Source organism: Pristis pectinata, chromosome 1 (assembly GCF_009764475.1).
Source record: "Pristis pectinata isolate sPriPec2 chromosome 1, sPriPec2.1.pri, whole genome shotgun sequence".
Lineage (NCBI taxonomy): Eukaryota > Metazoa > Chordata > Chondrichthyes > Rhinopristiformes > Pristidae > Pristis > Pristis pectinata.
Window position 1 is genome coordinate 89937848 of NC_067405.1, and position 19728 is coordinate 89957575.

Here is a 19728-nt window from a genome sequence, read left to right on the forward strand (position 1 = left end):
TCTCAAACTGTCACAGCTATAAAACATAAAAGTAGCCAAGAAAAGTAATTATGTGAAATCAAGATCCTTAAAGAAGTTATGGTGCTGGTAGTCTAAATACGTGGAAGGCTACAAGAAGTTAAATGCCCTTAGATCCTTCTCAGCTTCCCAGGAAGGATATTTTGTCCTTCAGTTCCATATCAGGCTAAAAGGGCTGTCTGAAGAGGATGGGTCACATAAACCAAGATTATATCATTGTCAGTAAAAATGTCAAAGATTAAGTTTATCACGATGATTCAAGATTTGATGGGATAAGCTGAAACAAATTCTTTGGTGGCAAGTCCAGATCAAGTGGGTGTATACTTAAAATTAGAGCTAGAATGTTTTGGAGTTATATCAGGAAACATTTATTCACATTGGTATGCTCTCTTCCAAAAGGTTGCTGAGGCTAAAATTAAATATTAGGTAACAGTTTAAAAGATATGGAACCAAGATAAGTACATAGATTTTGAGGCATGGGGCAAGCATGGATAGATTAAATGACAGAATAGATTTGAGGAGCAAATGGCTGATTCTTGTTCCTATGTTCCAACCATCCAAGTTTTAAATTTGGTTACATGGCTAGGTTTATGCAGGATGTTGTCTTTTTGTGAGATGGTTGAAGCCTTTCCCCAAACTGTGGGTATCAAAAAGCATTGACTCCTCAGTGGAACTGAGTTTACGAATTACAAATCAAAGTTGTATGCACCCATTTTAATTTGGCTTGAACTATATATCTTTTTTGGTAAATACTATTTACACTCCACTCCACTGCTTCTAGGTATTCAATATCATCCTAGGGTTTTCTCAAAGCAGACAACCAAGACAGACCATCCTTTCCATTTACCATGTCGAATTACTGCTGTAGAGTTAATGAGTCACAGCCAACATTGTACAGTAAGGTTATTCTAAGAAAAAACAATCCTCTCACCTCTAACAGAAGTGAAATGTGTCTATATACAACAGCAACTATTTGCTTAATGTTTTTATTGTTTTTAATGGTGCTTTTAAGATTATGCTTTTTGCAAAGTGCATGTATTATACTCAGCAGTAACTGTATTGGTTATGCTGAAACTCGTATGACAAACACAGAACAACATAAAATTCTACTTTTCATCTGTATAGATTTTAAACTATAGTGCCTTAATTTAGAACTTGCTTGTAGGCTAATCTTATGACTTTCTGGCACCTTTCTGCCTTGGAGTAATTGGCCTAGGTTGCTTACTGTCCATAACAAATCACAATCCATAGGTCTCAGTAATTTATCATCTCTCTCCCTCACTTGCTGATCTTGCAAGAATGCTTAATTAGCACTGAATTCTGAGTGACTCTGCTGTTCATTTGAGTTGATTAGTATGTGGGGTTACTGCAGTCAGGAGGAGACTTGGATCTAATCAAACAGAATCAAATTCGGACTTGGATTATGGAGGAATGGAAAAGACTCCTGTAACCCACTGTACTGTGCAAAATATCACCTCAAGCTAAGCAAAGGGAGTAGTTTTGCAGCCAACAGGGCCAAATCAGCTTAACTAATCATCTATAATTTTGTTTGCTGTGCATGAATTGGCTTCTGAGTTCGCAATATTACAATAGTAACTACCTTCATCCTTTTTTAAATCTAATACCATCAGGATACCTACCTATTTCATTCTTGCTCAAGTGTTTATCTAGTGTCTGAATGCACCTATCGTGTTTGTCTAAATTACTCCGTATTGTGAAAGTTCCACCATATAACCACTGTCCTGATAAAGAAACTTCTCTCGAATTCCTTTATTCTGTTTACAAGTGACTATCTTACATTTGTTATTTCTAGCTTAATTCTAGGATTTGTTTTTTTTCCTAGCTGATGAAGAGCTTTCCAAGCTAATTCCAGTTCCTTAGTCTTGGTCCCCTGCTTTGTAGGTGATACCAAGGTTGTCATCTTTTACCAGTATCCTCCAGGAATTTCTCCTTGTTTTCCTTTGAGTACATCTACCAATTGCTTTAAATATAGGTCCCCTAGTTATTGACCACTCAGATAAGGAAAATTTGTTGTTCCTTTCAACTCCATATAATTTTACACAAGTCAAGTAAATCTCCCTTCAGTCTTTTCCAAACAAGTCTTTCCTCAAAATTATAGTTCACTAGTCCTGGCTCAAATCTGTATTGTGAACACTAGTGCATTTACATCCTATAACATAATGATCTGAACTTGTATACAGTACACTAATTGTGGCCATACTCCTCTTCACACTCTTTAAATGTGACCCTCCCTATGATTTGGATGATGAAAGAAAGTATCCTTCTTAATTAACTAACTACCTTATCCATTTGTCGAGTTGTATTAGGGATCTTTAGACTAATGCTTTCAAAGTCTCCCTATTCCTATTCATTTATCCATATGGCATTACTTACTGTGTAGTCCCTTGCATTGTGTTGTCCTCCTTGAAATATATTACATTAAGCTGGAGTAAATTTTATTTTTCATTTTTATGTGTGTCTGACTACTTGATTGAAACCTTCAACAGTCTTCAACTTTCTCAAACAGATGGTTAATATTTGTACCAACTGCAAGTATGTTAATTCTTCCCCTTAAATTTACATACGAGTAATTGACTCAAATAATGAAAGCCATACTGTCCCCTGTGGAACCTTCACAGAAATGGCCTCCATTCACAAAAGCACTTATTGGATATTATCATTTGCTGCTTGTCATCAAGCCAGTTTTAGATCAAACTTGCATTTTCCATTTGGTCAGAAATAAAGGACTATCACTTCAGTCTGCCATCTAAGACCTTGTCAAAATTCTTGCTAAAAATCCATGAACATTATATCAAATATGCCATCTAATTGATCCTATTTATTGTTATCTCAAAACAATAATTCGAGGTAGTTAGACATGACCTTTTAACAAATCTCTGCTATCCATGACTAATCTTTGCCTTTCCGTCTGACAGAATTTTCCAATAGTTCTTACTACTGGAGTAAGGCTGACTGTTTTATAATTACTTGGCTATCACTTATTCACTTTTTAAATTCTGGTTCAGTGGTAGCAGTCTTCCAGCACCATACCCATAGTCAGAAATTGGAAAATGATGATCGGAGCCTATTCTATAACCTCCCTTGCTCATCTTAACAATCTGAAATATATTTAATTCAGGCTTAGTGATTGACTGACTGACTTTCAAAGATATTAAACCCTTTATCTATTTCCCCTCTCATCATTTACTCCAACCAGTATTTCACATTGTGCTTCCCTAGCAATATCTGCATCAATCCCACCTTTGTATTCATTCAGAACCATATTCATGTCATTTATCTGTGCACAAGGTTAAATTATGAACTTATAGCTCTTGTTCTTAGTTATTCTCTTGTTCTTTACATATCTGTAAAACATCTTGTTTTTCCTCGCAGCTTTCTACGTTGAGCTGTTTCTAGTTTTTCTTTTTTTACCTTTTACCTTTATGCTCCTTGACACCCGCGGTCTCTAGATATGGGAGCCTCACTCATTTCCTATGAGGGAAACATATTTGGTCTGAACCCTCACTATCTCATTGAATGTTTCACATTACTCTAACTTATCTTAACATTGCTACTTGTAGTTCAGTTTTGCTAAATCATATCTCAGTAAAATTAGCCTTTCCCCAGTTGGAGACTTTTTACTCCCAGAACGTTTAATTCATGAAGTACATTCTCTTGGACTCATTAGGGACTGAACTGTTTTAATCTTAATATAATGGAAGTATTCCACTCTACCTTTTGCAATCCTTTTGCAATGATACTGTCCCAGTTACCATTAGGATTGTTGAATCCTGTACCATTACTGCTCTATTGTTTTTGTATTTCTCAGAAATTTGCCAACACAGTTGCTCTTCTGTTTCCCTTTTTTTGTTTTTTTTTTCAGCTCAACTTGTATGCCTCGTTTAATGAATCTTCTAACATATCACTGCTCCTTGGAGCTCTAATTCTTTAATGTATTTAATCCCACTTTTTTTAATCCCCTTTAGTCTCACGTGCAACCTTTGTGACCAAGGATATTGAACTGTTATTCCTGCCTTATTTCAGTAAAGGCTGTGATATTATACTTTGAAGCATCTATTTGTGCCCTCAGCTCATCTCCGTTACTCGCCAGGTTCCTCGTAATGAAGAATGTACCATTAAACACTGCCAAATTCATTCCTTATCTATTTTCCAGCCTTTATTTCCTCTAATTTCCAAACTCATTTACTAATTCTCTGGTGTCTGTTTCCAGCTTTGCTTCTCTCTCTTCTGAAGTTATGCTCAGCTTCTCATCCTCTGCCAGGTTGGCTGAAATTCTTTCCAAAAGAAAGCCTTTTCTTATTGACTCTGTGATGATGCATCCTGTTCATTTTGTTCCCTTTCCCTCCTGCCTCCTGTGTCTATCCACGCATTCGTCTTCATGACCTATTTCTTTACTCACTGCCGCATGCAACTGGATGTAATCCAGAGGTTATAACCTTTGTCTTGCTATTTCCAAGCTTCCTTGTATGTTCTTGTGGGCTACCATTCTTCTACCCATGACATTGGTACCATAACAACATTAGAAATAGGAGCAGGAACAACTCTTATGCCCCTCAAGCCTCATGCACTCTTAAATAAGATCACGGATGATCTGATCCTGGCCTCAACTCCACTTTACTCAAGGTCCCCATAACACTTAATTCTGCTAAAATCAGGAAAACATCTTTCTGTTCCCTTAACATTGCTCTCCAGATCTGATTCTATCATCCACCTGCCCTTACCATTCCCACCGCCTCAACTCTGTCTAGCTGAAACAACAATGGTGTTGTGGATGAAAAACACTATGATGCTGGAGGAACTCAGCAGGCCAGGCAGCATCCGTGGAGAAAAGCAGGCAGTCAACATTTCGGGTCAGGACCCTTCTTCAGGACTGAAGATAGGAAAAGGAGAAGCCCAATATATAGGAGGGAAAAGCAGAGCAGTGATAGGTGGACAAATGAGGGGAGGTGGGGTGGGCACAAGGTGGTGATAGGTAGATGCAGGTAAGAGATAGTGACAGGCAGGTGTGGGGAAGGAGGGGAGAGCAGATCTACCAGGGGATGGGTCAAAGGAAGGAGAGAAAAAAAAGGGGTAGAAAGAGAGAGAGGCTAGGAAAGGGAAGAAAAGAAGAGGCATGGTTGGGGGGGAGGGGGTGTGGGGATTACTTGAAGTGGAAGAATTCAGTGTTCATGCTGGTAGACTGCAAGGTTCCAAGACGGAAAATGAGGTGCTGTTCCTCCAGTTTGCGCTTGGAATTCTCCTGGCAGTGGAGGAGGCCGAGGACTGACATATCAGTGATAGTGTGGGAGGGGGAGTTGAAATGACTGGTAATGGGCAGATGTAGATCATGGTCACAGACAGAGTGCAGGTGTGTGTTTGGTCTCACCAATGTAGAGGACGTCACACTTGGAGCACTGAATGCAGTAGATGATATTAAGGGAGGTGGTGTAGGGGCAGGTGTTGCACTTATGGCGGGGGGAGTGGAAAGCTCCCAGGGTGGGAGCTGGATGGGGGGGGGGGGGGTGTTGGAGGAGTGAACTAGGAAGTTGAGGAGAGAGAGGTCCCTGTGAAAGGCAGAAAGGGGTGGGGAGGAGAAGATATGCTTGGTAGTGAGGTCCCATTGTTGATGGCAGAAGTGGCGGAGAATGATGTGTTGGATATGTAGGCTGGTAGGGTGAAATGTGGGGACTATGGGCGTTATAGATTTTGCATCTCTATCTTTTGAGAGTACAGTATATCACGAGTGGGTCACACCAACTCCCTTTATTAATTGGAGTAAGATATCCTTGCTGCTGTACTCTAAACATCATGTAATGAAGGTCAACATACCATTTGTCTTTCTAACTGCTTGCTGCACGTATATGCTTGCTTTCAGTGACTGGTGTACAAGGTGATCATATCCTGGTGTACAAGGTGATCATATCCTTGTGTACATCAACACTTCCCAGTTACCATTTAACTAACAGTCTGCCTTTCTGTTTTTCCTATCAAACTGGATAGCTTCATATTTACTGCTGGAGGAATTCAGTGGGTCCTCCAGCAGTTTTTTTGCTCTAGATTCCGGCACCTGCAATCTCTTGTGTCTTAACATCATATTTAACCACATTATATTGCATTTGATGTATATTTGTCCACTTGCTCAACTTGTCTAAATTGCTTTAAAGCCTTTGTCCTTGCAATGCTCAATGCCACCCAATTTGTGTTACCTATTAAATAAAGTAAGTTGTATATTTTCCAGGTTATTACCCTAACTTGCCCTAATTAGGATGACAATAACATTCATCAACCAATCACCTACTTAGTGTCCTGCAACATTACTTACTATTTTATTAAACTATCTTGGTCTATGCTGCCATTACATTTGCTCTCTCTGGTATACTCTTTCTGAACCAAAGTGTCACCCTGTTATGTTTATGCTGACTCTAGAGTGAGATTTTAACCTACAGTTTTCTGACAGTTGAAAATTCTTTCACTGATCCACAGCTTGTGAGGCTTAGATGGACAGAATGGCTTTTTGATTGATATTTACTTTCTTCCCATAGATATCTGTGCTCGACAACTTCCCAGCCGCTGCTCTTTGACTTCTGTTGGGAAGTGCAAGAGTGGAGTTCTCAATCTCATGATTTACTTAATTCAGTTCTTCCCTCAGCATGGGGTTCTGTTCACAACCTCCTTCTGACACAATTTATTCTTTGTCTCAGTGAACAGACGCTTTGTGCATTTTATTTTCTTGCCCCTTTAAACAAAGCCAAAGACCTGACCAAATTGGTGAAGAGTTTCAATTATCTGAATCCTGTGGAGAGATAAGATTTGACTTTCTGGACCCATCCCCCCAACACATGGTTGCGTGGCAATGCACTTAGTTGTAGTAATAAGTACAACCCTGAGATGTATTCTTTTTATCCCTTTTTGGGATTTGGGTGGTGCTGGCTAGATCAGCATTTATGGCCCATTTCTAATTGCCCTTGAACTGAGTGACTATCTAGGTCATTTCAAAGGGTGTTTAACAATCAATCTTATTGGTGGGTGTGGAGTCATAAAGTCATGTCGGTTTCTCCTGCAAGGGTCAATAGTGACCTTGATGGGTCTGTACAATACTCTGGTAGTGTCAGGGTTGTCCTAGAAGGTTACAGTGCAAGATCTGGTGAGCTTTTCTTTGTGTGAAATTAATGCTGACTGGTGTATTATGTGATACATAATAAAAATGATCTTTCTTCCATCTTTATTTTAAAAAGAGCCAGCCAAGCCTAATTTATTCCCCTTTTTTTGCCACATTTTACTTCAAAGTTGTATGACTGCTAACCTTCATCCCTTAACTTCAAAGGGCACTTCTTTGACATTGCTGAACAGCGTGAAGAGAGCCGCATTCACTCAAGTAAGTGAGCGGTGAAGCTTTTATCTGCATTTTCTCTGCTTAAAAGATTTTCGCAAGTGGAAATAATTTTTAGGTCTGGCTAAGTAGGAATGTTTAAATCTGTGTCAACTCACTCACAGCTTCCTTTTTGATAAAATGTGGCTAAGAATAACAGCATTAAGGCTTTACTCATTTCTTGGGATCTAGATGATGTAAACAAGAACTTTACTCAAATCTTGCTGCTTTGTAATTTGATGTCTAGCTTCTCTTATTGTGTACTTGGAACCAACTTAAATTCAGCCCTCCCTCCGCTAATCTGCACATATTAGATAGGTAATTATAAGTAGCTAGAAAGTGTGGTGAGGTTCAATGTTAAGTGCCAAAATACAAATCAGCTCTTAAATTCTCCAACACCAGGTGGAAACTGGGTCTTCAAAACTTTTCTTGGAGTAAAATGTAAATACATATTTCTAAAATGTATATAAGTGGAAAATGCATAATTTTGGAATTTACTTGTCTCTTTCCAACAATGAATGAGGACAATTGAGAGGAAGTGAGTCTAACGAAAAGACAGATCTGAAAATAAAATTCATAAATGTAGATCTTGTAAACCACCATTTGAAGGAGTGCAAAGATTCATTGCTTTGTCTGTAATTATTCTGATGAAGAGTCTCCATTTGAAATGTTGACTTCTTTTTCTGACAAATCTGGTAAATGATTTTCTTTTCAGTACTTGTTATCTTCTTTCATAATATTTTGTTTTCATTCAAAGACTAGAATATTTGGAAGGCAGGATGTAGTTTAGTGAAGGTAATCTACAACGAGTCATTGGTTCATATCAAGGAATGAGAGGTCTTAAAATTCTACTAGGAGTTGCGCACAGGCCTCCTGAGAGCATCAAAGAGGCAGAATCCTATTAATACAGAGATTAAAGAAGGTTCAGCTAAAAGAAAATTGTTTCAACAGAAGACTTTACCTTTCTGATTAAAGCTACTCTGATGTGATTGATCTATTTGAAAATTAATCAATTTAGATTGTATTTATAATAGTTTCCATGATATATATTCTAAATGTATGTAATATATTCTGTTAGTTTAGTATATATTCTAAAATTAACAAGATGGTCATATTTGATTTAGAAGTATGTTCTGGAGCCGACATAAGGGTAGATCATACCAGATTTAGTAATGATTAGTGAACCTATCTTGGTAAATGATATGAAGACTATAAAGTCACTGACATTCCAAGGAAATTGATAATGAATCAAAAACTGGAGTTCACTGAAGTTAATGTGAGCAGGTAAACAGTATTAGTAAAGAAAATAATAGCCCTGGAAACTAACTAATTCATTGGGACTTTTGATGGTTTCTGCTGCCACATTTTAAAGAAAGTAGGGGAGGAAATTGAAGCTGTTTTAGCCATTAACTTTTAAAGCACATTTGCACCAGCTGTCCCTTTAATGTGGCAAATGGAACTCTTAAACACAGAATAGATTTAAAAATGTGAGAGAGAAACTCGGTAATACCTTCTTAATATCTTTTGTAGGAGAATTATTAGTATTTATAATTAAGAACAGTGATTAAAGAATGTCAGCCTACGTTTGTAATGAGAAGTTTACTCACAATAAATCCAATGATATCTTTTCAAAAAAAAATGAAAGAGAAAAAATTCTTCCATTTCATAACTTTGGAAATTCCAAACCATTTTGCAACCAATGAAGAGCTGCTAAAGTGCAGTCCCTATTGTAATGGAGGAGATATGGTAGCTATTGTTCACCACGTGCCCTCACATGTAGCAACACAACTACATGCAAGTTGTTAAATATATTCAGCATAAGAGACATCATCTAAAATTAAAGAGCCTGGAATTGAAGGCAAATTATTGGTAAGGAGATTGACTTAGTGGGAAAAGACTAGGCATAATAAGTATGAACAGAAATTGAAACAAGTGACCAGTGTGTCATGCAAAGATCTGTGATTGAGCCTCAGCTGTTCAGTATACTAATGATGTGGATAAACTGCCTTATCTAAAAGCACTGACTATACACTGGTTGGTAGCAAAATAATTAGTGCAGTTGGGAACATAACCTTAATTTCTTTTTGTAATATTGTGGGTGAGGGAAGGCTGTAGCAGATGAAGTCAGATAAGTATGAGGCTATCAAAGTAAGACCAAAAAAAGTGCATTGCTTAATTGTTGAAAACCTAGGGATAGTGGGGATCCAAAGACACTTGGGAAGTATCTTCATGCAGGTCTCTAAAATGCAGTGGTCAACTACAAATAAAAGTGGGATGGCTCAGTGGCATGGCTAGCATTGTTGCTTTGCATAGCACCAGCAAACTAGGTTCATTCCTGATCTATGGTGCTGTTAGTGCGAAGTTTCTACGTTCTCCCTGTGACTGCGTGGGTTTCCTGTGAGTGCTCCAGTTTCCCTCCCATGGTCTAAAGACATGCAAGTTTGTAGGTCAATTGGCAACTGTAAATTGCCCCTTGTGTAGGTGGATGGTAGAATTAACGAATGTGGGGAATGTTAGTTGGAGGGAAAATTATTGGCGGTATAGGAATCCTTTGCGAGTCAACATAGACTCAAGAGACTGGATGGGCTCCTATGCCGCAAGGAAAATTGGAACAGCTTAATAGAATGTTAACCTCATATTGACCATAATAAATGGGAAGGTTTTACTATACAGAGCACTGCTTAGATTATGTTTGTAATACTGTGTGTGCAGTACTATCGCTGCAGCTTAAAAATGATACATTGGTCTTGGATGAAATCCAGCACAGATTAACCAAGATGTAAAAAGAGATACACAGATTCAAACATGTAGAGAAGTTCCAGCGTCCAGTCTTGTCAAATATATTGGGCCAAGAGGTAATTAATTAGTTTTGGGGATTTTGAAAGGAATTAGTAGAATAAATTATTTTTGTTGTCTGCAGAGTCAAAATTAAGGGACATAACCATAAATCTAGAGCCAACTCTTTCAGGAGAGAAGGTATTAAAGTTTTCATGCAAAGGATGGCAAAAGTGTAGAAGACTGTCCCAAAATAAAAGATGTTCCTTCGATTAATTTAAAATGGAAATTGAGATTTTTGCTATCCAAGTACATAAATGGATACAGAGCTGGCATAGATGAAAGAAGTTAAGATACTGATCAACCATCCCATTGAGTGGTAGAATGGACTCAGGGTTGATTGGCCTGTTTCAATAGTAACAACATTGAATCCAAATTTGTGAACCTCCTAAGTGTATTAAATAATTACTTGTGAAATGTCAAAGCCACCATCCATACCCAAGAGCCCAGATAATGGCATGGTTTTGGCTCAGTCTGGTAAATCAGACCAAAATGTGTTTGCATTTCTGTGTTCGTATTACAGTGTTTGCGTTCTCTGTTTGTGCTGCAGATCCCTCGGAAAACAGTTTATGACCAATTAAATCACATCCTAATTTCAGATGAGCAGTTGCCGGAAAACATAATTTTGATCAATACATCAGACTGGCAGGGACAGGTATGTACCAATTCGGAGAGTATGTTTCTGCTGCATTTTCCAACATGCTGCGTGTACATCAGAATAGCAATGAGGGTGTGCTGCAGTGTCCGTGTTGGCATCTATTAAATGAGATGCTTGTCTGCTCAATTGGATCTCTTGTAAAATATCTTTGCAATGCTAATTAAAGAAGTCAGTCTCTTGACCAATATTTATCCATTAGCTAACACCAAAAGCTGCTGATCTGGTTATTTATCAAATTGCATGTTTGGAAGATTGCTCTGTGCAGGTTGATTATCACGTTTCATACATCATGGCCGTGGAGTGGCTTCAGAACATCTCCATTGGCTGTAAAGTGCTTTGGGATGTTCCGAGGAAATGAAAGCCACTGTGTAAATGCCAGGTTTTATCTTTAGATTGAGAAAGGTCAATCTATTTCCAATTTAATGACTTGTGAGACTTAAAGTGACATGTCTATCTTGATATAATCAATGGTCTATTCAGTCCCATCAGATCGATCAATCTGCCAACTTCCTGCCTCTATACTAACTTATGCTGGCAGTGCATTAATTTTCTTCCCTGACTGCACTGACTCCTTTGGTGAACAATTCCCTCCAGCATCTTGTCCAAGTCACCACCTCTATTTGTATGCCTGAGTTGCAAGTGTTGGGAAACAATCTGACTACAGACTATTAGTGCCAACTCCTTTAGTTTCCTACACACCTTCCAGTAAGGAACAGTGGATTATAATCAAGATCATCATTCTGGCTATATTTTCCCCAATCCAAAAATATTGTCCAGATAGGAGATTGAACATGGGACTTTCTTAGTTCTTATAGAACTGAGGTGGTGAGCTTGCCCATGAACCATATGAACAAACTTGGTTTAATTTTTTTTTGCAGTTCCCTATTATCTTTTAAAAACAAATGTGACTACTGTATCAAGTTAGAGAAAAAGGATCCAATGACCTAAAGATTGTCAGCTCCAAAATGAAAGAAAGAAATCTGGTAATTGGTTGACTGGAACCCGATTAAAATGGTCATGAAAGCTACTGATTATTGCAGTGTCATAACTAGTTCCCTTCTCTGTACTAACTCAATGTAACTGCACTGTGTACGATCGGTATGCAAGACAAGTTTTTCACTGTACCTCAGTACAAGTGACAATAATAAACCAATACCAATACCTTCTGTCCGTCAGGGAAAACCGAAAAGGAACCTCTGTCCAGTCTGGCCTACGTGTGATTCCAATCCCACACTGCATGATTAACTGTGAACATCTCCATGGTTGGATAATAAAATGTAACCTTACAAGTGTTGTCTGTTTTCCAAAAATCTCTAAAGGGAAAATGGATGTCCTGCTCTATGAGCTTCTAATAGCGGTTGGTGAATGTTGGAAAGAAACTTTTCTTCATTCATTGTAACTATTCCCTCTGAAGTAGAGTCTTTCTTTTAGTCATGTTTCCATTAGCTCCATCTTGATGCTACCGAAGAATTCTCCAGGTTAGAACTGAGACTGTGAAGGTTGATGAGAGAATAGGATACCCATTTAATGATACTTTACTGCCTTACAGTACGTCTCAGAGTTACTGCAGAAACACAACCTCCCTATTGTGTGCACATGTTCTTCTGCTGATATACAAGCAGCATTCACAACTATTGTCTCCAGGATACAACGCTTGTGAGTTGAATTTTTCTTGGCTATCATGATTTTTGATCATAATTTGTTTACGAGTTAATATGCATGGATTTGTATGTTTGTACCTGTAATAGAACTTAGTCACCCATGTAAACACATCTGACCTGTGTACAGTTGATCAGAGTGAGGCTGGGCTTTCATAAATGTCTGCTCCTGAAGAAGTGGACATGAAATTAGAATGCATAGTTCCAGGAAAAATGAATGTAGTTTCAAAACAATTACCTTTTATAGCACTTTACGTTCATTGCTTTCAAACTCTTTGAAGTCCCTCCTTATCCGTTTTAATATAATACAATTTTACATTCTCCAGTTACCTCTTTCTAAGCCTTTAGCTAGCAAAAGTTATAGGCTGAAGGCCTATATCTAATGCTGCAACTGTCTGTATTTAACTGGGTTTGGAGCAATATAGGCACACCCTCCTCCCCAATGGGGAGTTTTCTAACTTGCTCTTTATAACTGCCAGTGGCTTGTTTGATTAGCTGATGAGGCTGTTGTCTCTGGGTCATAGGATCTTGCCACAAACATTTAATGCAAAACTAATTGTAATAGAGAAAGTGAATGCGTGAAATATGAAATAAAAACAGAAACTGTCCACCAGTATTTCACCAGCATTTAGGGAAGAGAGGAAAAAAAATGCTTCCTCACCCCAAATACTGCCTGATCCACAAATGTTTAACCTGGGCTGACATGGATAGAGTGCTAAAGCCTTTTGATAACACATTAAAGTGAGGCTGTGTTTTCTGCCCCAATGGAAAAAGGGGTCCTCTGAATCCAAGCCAACATTCTTCCCTCAACTAGTTTCCAAAACTTTCATTTTTCTGTGTAATGGCATCGCTGTTTTAATTTTATGAAGTGATTTGAGATACTGCAATTGCTGTAAAAAGTCGGTATATTCTTCCTGTTGCCACTACCTGTGTGATCAGATAATTAAAATAAATCATTGGCGTTTTTCCTTTAATTTCTCCTGATTGACTAATCAACCAGAAGTGCTCTGTCAGTGTTAGTAGATCTAAATATGCTAATAAAATCAGTCAACTAGTAGGATACTAGAAATCACCCATTTCTGCTCCTGATTTTCGACCTGCCCTGCTCTCTCCATAACCAGACCCTCCACCAAGTACCCCCAGGAAGTTAATGTGGGAAGATATCAGTGTGGGCAATATCAGAGTTGATTATGTTGTTCTCAGCAGTCAGCTATCTTGGTAACAGTTGCAAACTATTTTTGTTCTTTATTGGGGTACTAGAAGAGAGGTGGTTATTGTGGTGTTATATCTCAGTGCATTATGGAAAAGGAGAAAGCCTGGAAAAGAGGCAACAAAAATCAGTAATATTACTAAGCAGAGAAGGAGACCTTCAATTATGTTTCTCTGAGTAGGAATGAAAGGGAAAAGAGAGCCTGGTATTAGAGCAGTCTTTCAGGATCTTGGGATATCCAAAAGTACTTTACAACCTATAAAGTATTTTTGAAGCATGGTCATTGCTGTAATATACGACAATAGATGTAACGAAATACCATTTGCACACAGCAAGCCTACGCTAGCAACAATGACCAAATTATGTGTTTTGGTGATGAAGGATAAATAGTGGCCAGGAAGTTGAATGGTCTTCTTTTGTATTCTCCTTGTCTGGTAGATAGTGGCAGGATTTGCCCATATAATGGTTCAGCTGTCGTTCACTGATGTACTGAAATATCAGGCTGCATTCTGTGATTGGGTCCCTGGTGTGGGTCTTGAATGTATGCTATCACTGCACACTCATATAAAGTTTAGCATTCCAAGGTTGTAAACTGCAGGCACAAATAGCCACAGGGAATTATGATATTACAGCAATAAGAAAACCTGTCTCAATCATAGAGAGGCCTGGTCACAATACTTATGGCTGCGATTTATTAAGGAAAGTGGGGGGAAAAGGAGAGAAATAAGCAGTGTTAGTGATACTATACAGCAATGATGTAATTGAGAGTTCAGAGACAAAATCTGTTTGGTTAGAATTGAGGAACAAAGAGGGGCTGTTAAGTTGCAGAGTATATTTTCTACTCTCCGCCTTTAAGATGACGTCTAACTTTTGTCAAGTGTCAATGTATCTGCATTGATGGCTGAGCATTGTTAATTTAGTGCATTTTCAGTTTTGTTGTCTTTTGACTGCTGTACTATTGGCTAGGTTAAATTTAATGGTTGACTAAAGAGCCCATTGGCCAGGGTTTGGAGAGCAGCTGGGGTGGTAAGAGATGCATACTTTCCTCTGATTTACAAGCTGTAGATGGTGTCTGAGCTATAAGAAGCAAGATTAGAGTGTGATGGTTCGATGATTGTCAGTAGTTTCAGCTATATTCCTCACTTACTGCTGCCCAAATTATGGACATTGCCATTTCCCCTATGGGGTGAGGTGATGCAGATGCTCTAGACCCCACAGTCCTGCAGGAGTGGGAAGTGTCCAGAATCTGCATTTCATGTTGAATTGCTGGCAGCAAGTGAGCTTGGAAATGCATGTCTGAATCTTGCAGCAGTGGAAATGTGTGAAGTAGTACGTAAGGTATGAGCTCTGATGGATAAAGGTAGTTGGCAGATGAGCAAAGGTATGGTGATTGAGCAGTTGTGCCTTTGTAATATAGTATTTAAAAATGCATTCATTGACCTTGAACACAAATGTGAGGTCATTGATTTTTTTTTTGTTGCACTGCTGTCAGGTCTTTGATGCATGGCTGCAGCCAATTATCTCCTCAGCAAACTCCTGCCTCTATTTTGTCTCTGGATGTCCTCCTTGCCTTCTGTAGGTAGAAGACATCTCTCTTCCTTTCCACCACTGGCACTGCAGCATCAGAAAATCATGGCGCTCACGGCCCTTCACTGAGACTGCTTTAGCAAATTGCTTTCACTATTCTACTCATTCCCACCAGTTCTTAATTAGCAATGCACCCCTTTTGGTCTTCCCTGATAAGGTGCCACTAATAGTTTACCACCATGGTTAACACTGCAAGGCAGAACCACATTAATGTGCAGGCAGCACAAAGTTTGAGTGCTATCTGCTATTGGGTTGAATGGGGATAATTTAATCAGACATTATGATTGTTTGCCCATTATCCAGCATCATCTTGTTTATAATTATTCCAAGTTTAGAATAATTTTGGGAAAAGATGAGCTGTCAATCAAGTCCCAATGACTGGTAGAGCAGAACATCTAACATGGTCTACAGGTCATATTACAAGAATTGCCTATTGCTGTCTAATTAGTATAGAAATTGTTCCCAAAACAATGTATTTGGCAGCTTTCTGAAATAGCATGGGCCCCAAAATTCCATGTAGAGCACAATCTTTGAAACTTTTCAAACTTCTGAAATTATCAATACAGATAACACAGTAATCAATAGATTCATTCCAGTTGCTGTTCAGTCGGAATGACTTGTGTTGCTTCTTTCTCACAATTAGTGAGAAGAGTCCCGGTAATGATTAAAACACATAGTGGCAACCTAATTTAGCTGTACAGTCTCCTGCGGTATTGTGTTTTGGCTCTGTGTGACAAGTTGCTCTTCGTAGCCTTGTCGCAGCCTGTAAATAACGTCCAGGCAGTTTTCCCCAAGACAAGAATTGGATAGTTCGATGGGCAGCTACTTTAGTTTGTGCAGGGAGGGGCATTGCCTGAAGTCTATACCAAGTCTGCAAAAGGAACAGATTAACTTATTCTTGGAGCCAGGCACAAAGGCTGCATACAGGGAGGAACCTGCAACTATTTTAACCTCGAGCTGCCTGATCCTGCCCTCGGACCATGGATTTAAGTTTTCTTCAATCATAGCTGTTGGGATGTGGAATACCATCTGGAAAAAGTAGTGGCAGCTGATTCCATAAATTTTGAAAAGGACTGGACAGATGAAGAAATTAAAGGGATATAGAGTCAAAGGAAGCATATGAGCATGATTGCTCTTTCAAAAAGAAGTCATTGACTTCAGGAAAGGGGGTGGTGTACATTCACCTGTCTACATAATGGTGCTGAGGTAGAGAGGGTTGAGAGCTTCAATTTCCTGGGAGTGAACATCACCAACAGCCTGTCCTGGTCAAATCATGTAGAAAGCTCACCAGTGCCCCTACTTCCTCAGGAGGCTAAAGAAATTTGGTTTGTCCCCTTTGACTCTCACCAACTTCTACCGATGCACCACAGAAAGCATCCTATCTGGATGTATCACGGCTTGGTATGGCAAATGCTCTGCCCAGGACTGCAAGAAACTGCAGAGAGTTCTGGACACAGCCCAGCGCATCACGGACACCACCCGCCCCTCCTTGGACTCTGTCTTTACCTCTCGTTGTCTGGGTGAGGCAGCCAGCATAATCCAAGACGCCACCCACCCGGGACATTCTCTTTTCTCTCCTCTTCCATCGGGTAGAAGATACAGGGGCCTGAGGGCACGTACTGCCAGACTTAAGGACAGCTTCTACCCCACTGTGATAAGGCTATTGAACGGTTCCCTTATACAATGAGATGGACTCTGATGTCACGAGCTACATTGTTATGACCTTGCACCTTATTGCACTGTGCTTTCTCTGTAGCTGTGACACTTTGTACTGTTACTGGTTTTTACCTGTACTACCTCAATGCACTCTGTACTAACTCAATGTAACTGCACTGTGTAATGAATTGACCTGTATGATCGGTTTGCAAGACAAGTTTTTCACTGTACCTTGGTACAAGTGACAATAATAAACCAATACCAATACCAAACCTGCTGGGCCAAAGGACCTCATTTGATACTCAGTCTCCATTATTACATGATCTGCATTAATACCACTTTCAGTGGCTTGGTGTCAAATTCTGTTTGAAATGATGAAATGAGCCTTGAGTCAATGTATTGTTAAAACTTGTACTTGCGTGTTAACTTTTGTTAAGGTTGCATCATTTTTTTTAAAACACAGACACTGATTTTCCTGTGTGTTTTCAGCTGTAACTGTAACTCCCAAACTCCAAATCCCATTAAAGTGACCGTGGCAGGAGCCCAGCATTTCCTGAGTGCAATTCTACGGCTCTTTGTGGAGCAGCTGTCACACAAGACTCCTGACTGGCTTGGCTACATGAGGTTTCTCATTATTCCTCTTGGTATGTTCATTTTACAACTGAAAATATTGTAAGGTAGCTCTTGTAATATATCACAATGCCCAAAGGTGCCATTTTCTACAGGCCGTCCACTGGTAGTGAATGGGTTTACAGATGTCCTTAAGTTAATTTTGTGCATAAGTCAGAAAATATACACAAATCGCTCGATGCAGTAACCATACCTCCACAGTATGGATGGCATCAAAAGCACATAAGACTGATAAAACAAAGAACAATTACTAAAAGTGTAGAGAGAGAGAGGAAACCAGTTCTGCCATTCATCCGTCGGACTTTTAAATTTAATAATCTTATGCGAGCTCGTTTGACGCAGGGTTGTCCATAAGTCAGGCTTTGGTAACCTGGGGACAGCCTACGTGCTGATTTTTGTTTTAGCGAGAAGATTGCCTTAAAGCATCTGCACATGTTGGTAAGCTTAGGAGGAGTATTTGTGTAGGTGGTTTTGCTATTCGTAATAAAAGAAAATGCTGCAAATAGAGCAGGCAAGTCCTGCAGAGAAGGCAAATTTTAATGTTTTAATAGACATTCATCGGAACCGGCATACGATAAGAGTTTTAACAGTTTTTAAACAAGTACAGAGGTGAGGAGGAAAGATCAAAGGAGAGAGAGGGTAAAAGGCAGAGAAATTAAATGGCAAAAGAGGTTGTGCAGGGAGAAAGTGGATGGTATTGGGACAAGTAGAGAAACAAAAGATGGATCCAGAGCAGAAGTAAATGGAAGCAGCAGAAACTACCAACAAATGCAGTCTGAAAAAAAATGTGAATGGTTATTATCTGAAACAGTTGTGCTCTCCGTGCCAAGCTTGGAAAGCTGTAGGGTGACCTCTAAAGACAAAAGGTGTTCCTCATGCTTCCATTAAAAATGATTGTAGCAGTGTAGGAGGCCAAAGATGGGGGTCTGAGCAGGTGTGGTCCATAGAATTAAATTGACAAGTGAACATGAGTGGAGTCACAGATAAAGGATGAATGAAGATGATCCACACAGCAGTTATTCAATTGTGTTTGCTGTCCCTTATGTGGATGGCACTAAATCATAATCGGTGATTACAAATGAGTTGTCGGTTCTCTGTTGTGCTATGAGCTTTGAGTGGTGGGAGAAGATGAAAGTAAAAGAACAGATGTTGCATTTGCTGCACTTGCAGAGGGAGGTACTTTGGAAAGGGGGGTATTATTTTTAAGGTTTACTTAAGTATGACCCAGGATGTGAAGAGGGAATTCCAGGTGGAAATGGAGATGTTGTGTTTCCTGCTAACAATATGTTGACATAGTGGGAAGGGTGTGGCTAGCATTTGGGAGCAAAAGTGTGGGAAATGGAACAAACCTGGCTGATGATCTCGGCACTTATGGAAGAGGGAAGTTCTAGATTATAAAGAAGATATATTAGCAAGGCTGGTTGCCTTGTCAAACTGCCAGTATTAGTGCAGCTGTAATGGAGATGAGGCCCCTGAAGAGAGAAAAACAGTAAATATTTCATCAGATCTTTCTGCTGAAAGGCAATATACCTAAATCATTGTTTATCTCTCCATAGATACTGCCTGACCTGTTAAGTATTTCCGGAGTTTTGTATATTTATTTTGGAATGTTCGTTGATAGCCTGTTCCAAGAAATGGAAATAAGGAGCTTGAGGAAGCAAGGGAGTAGGAGTAGGGGGAAAAAGTTGGAGGTGGGCCATGTACAGGTGAAGGAAAAATTCAATAGCAAGTGAAATGTTCTAGTTCAGGATGGATTAGGAAATGACACTTGTGTATTCTTCAATGTATTGGTAATAGAGATGAGAAGGAGTGGAAGAAACTATATACTTACATTATCCCTTGAAAAGCTATGCATAGTTAGGATGCATAATAGCTCCCATGTTACAACACTCTTTATTTGGAGGAAGTGAGTAGGACTTAAAGGTCTTTTAATCTAAGAGCAAGTTTAGCCAACAAGAGTCAGGTGGTGATTGACTGAAAACGGTTTATGGTGCTCCATGATCAAGGAAAACCTGGAGGTTTCTCAGAGCATCCCAGTGGGGAATAGAGCCATCTTTTGTGCTCAGGCATCAGAGGTGAAAAGGCGACAGTTAGAGGCAGGATACTG

The 19728-nt window shown here is 39.2% G+C and overlaps 1 protein-coding gene across 8 annotated transcripts in view; it reads left to right on the plus strand.

The window, feature by feature from the left end:
- pacs2 (phosphofurin acidic cluster sorting protein 2) overlaps positions 1-19728 on the plus strand; it is a 181329-nt gene that overhangs the window by 139076 nt on the left and 22525 nt on the right. For 4 of the 8 annotated variants that reach the window (XM_052023656.1, XM_052023674.1, XM_052023667.1 and 1 more), the window contains 4 exons: positions 7343-7393; positions 10773-10877; positions 12430-12536; positions 17481-17635. In XM_052023656.1, coding sequence (XP_051879616.1) covers positions 7343-7393; positions 10773-10877; positions 12430-12536; positions 17481-17635 — 418 coding nt within the window. The remainder of the gene's footprint in view (positions 1-7342; positions 7394-10772; positions 10878-12429; positions 12537-17480; positions 17636-19728) is intronic. The other 4 variants (XM_052023706.1, XM_052023684.1, XM_052023692.1 and 1 more) reach the window with 1 other exon arrangement.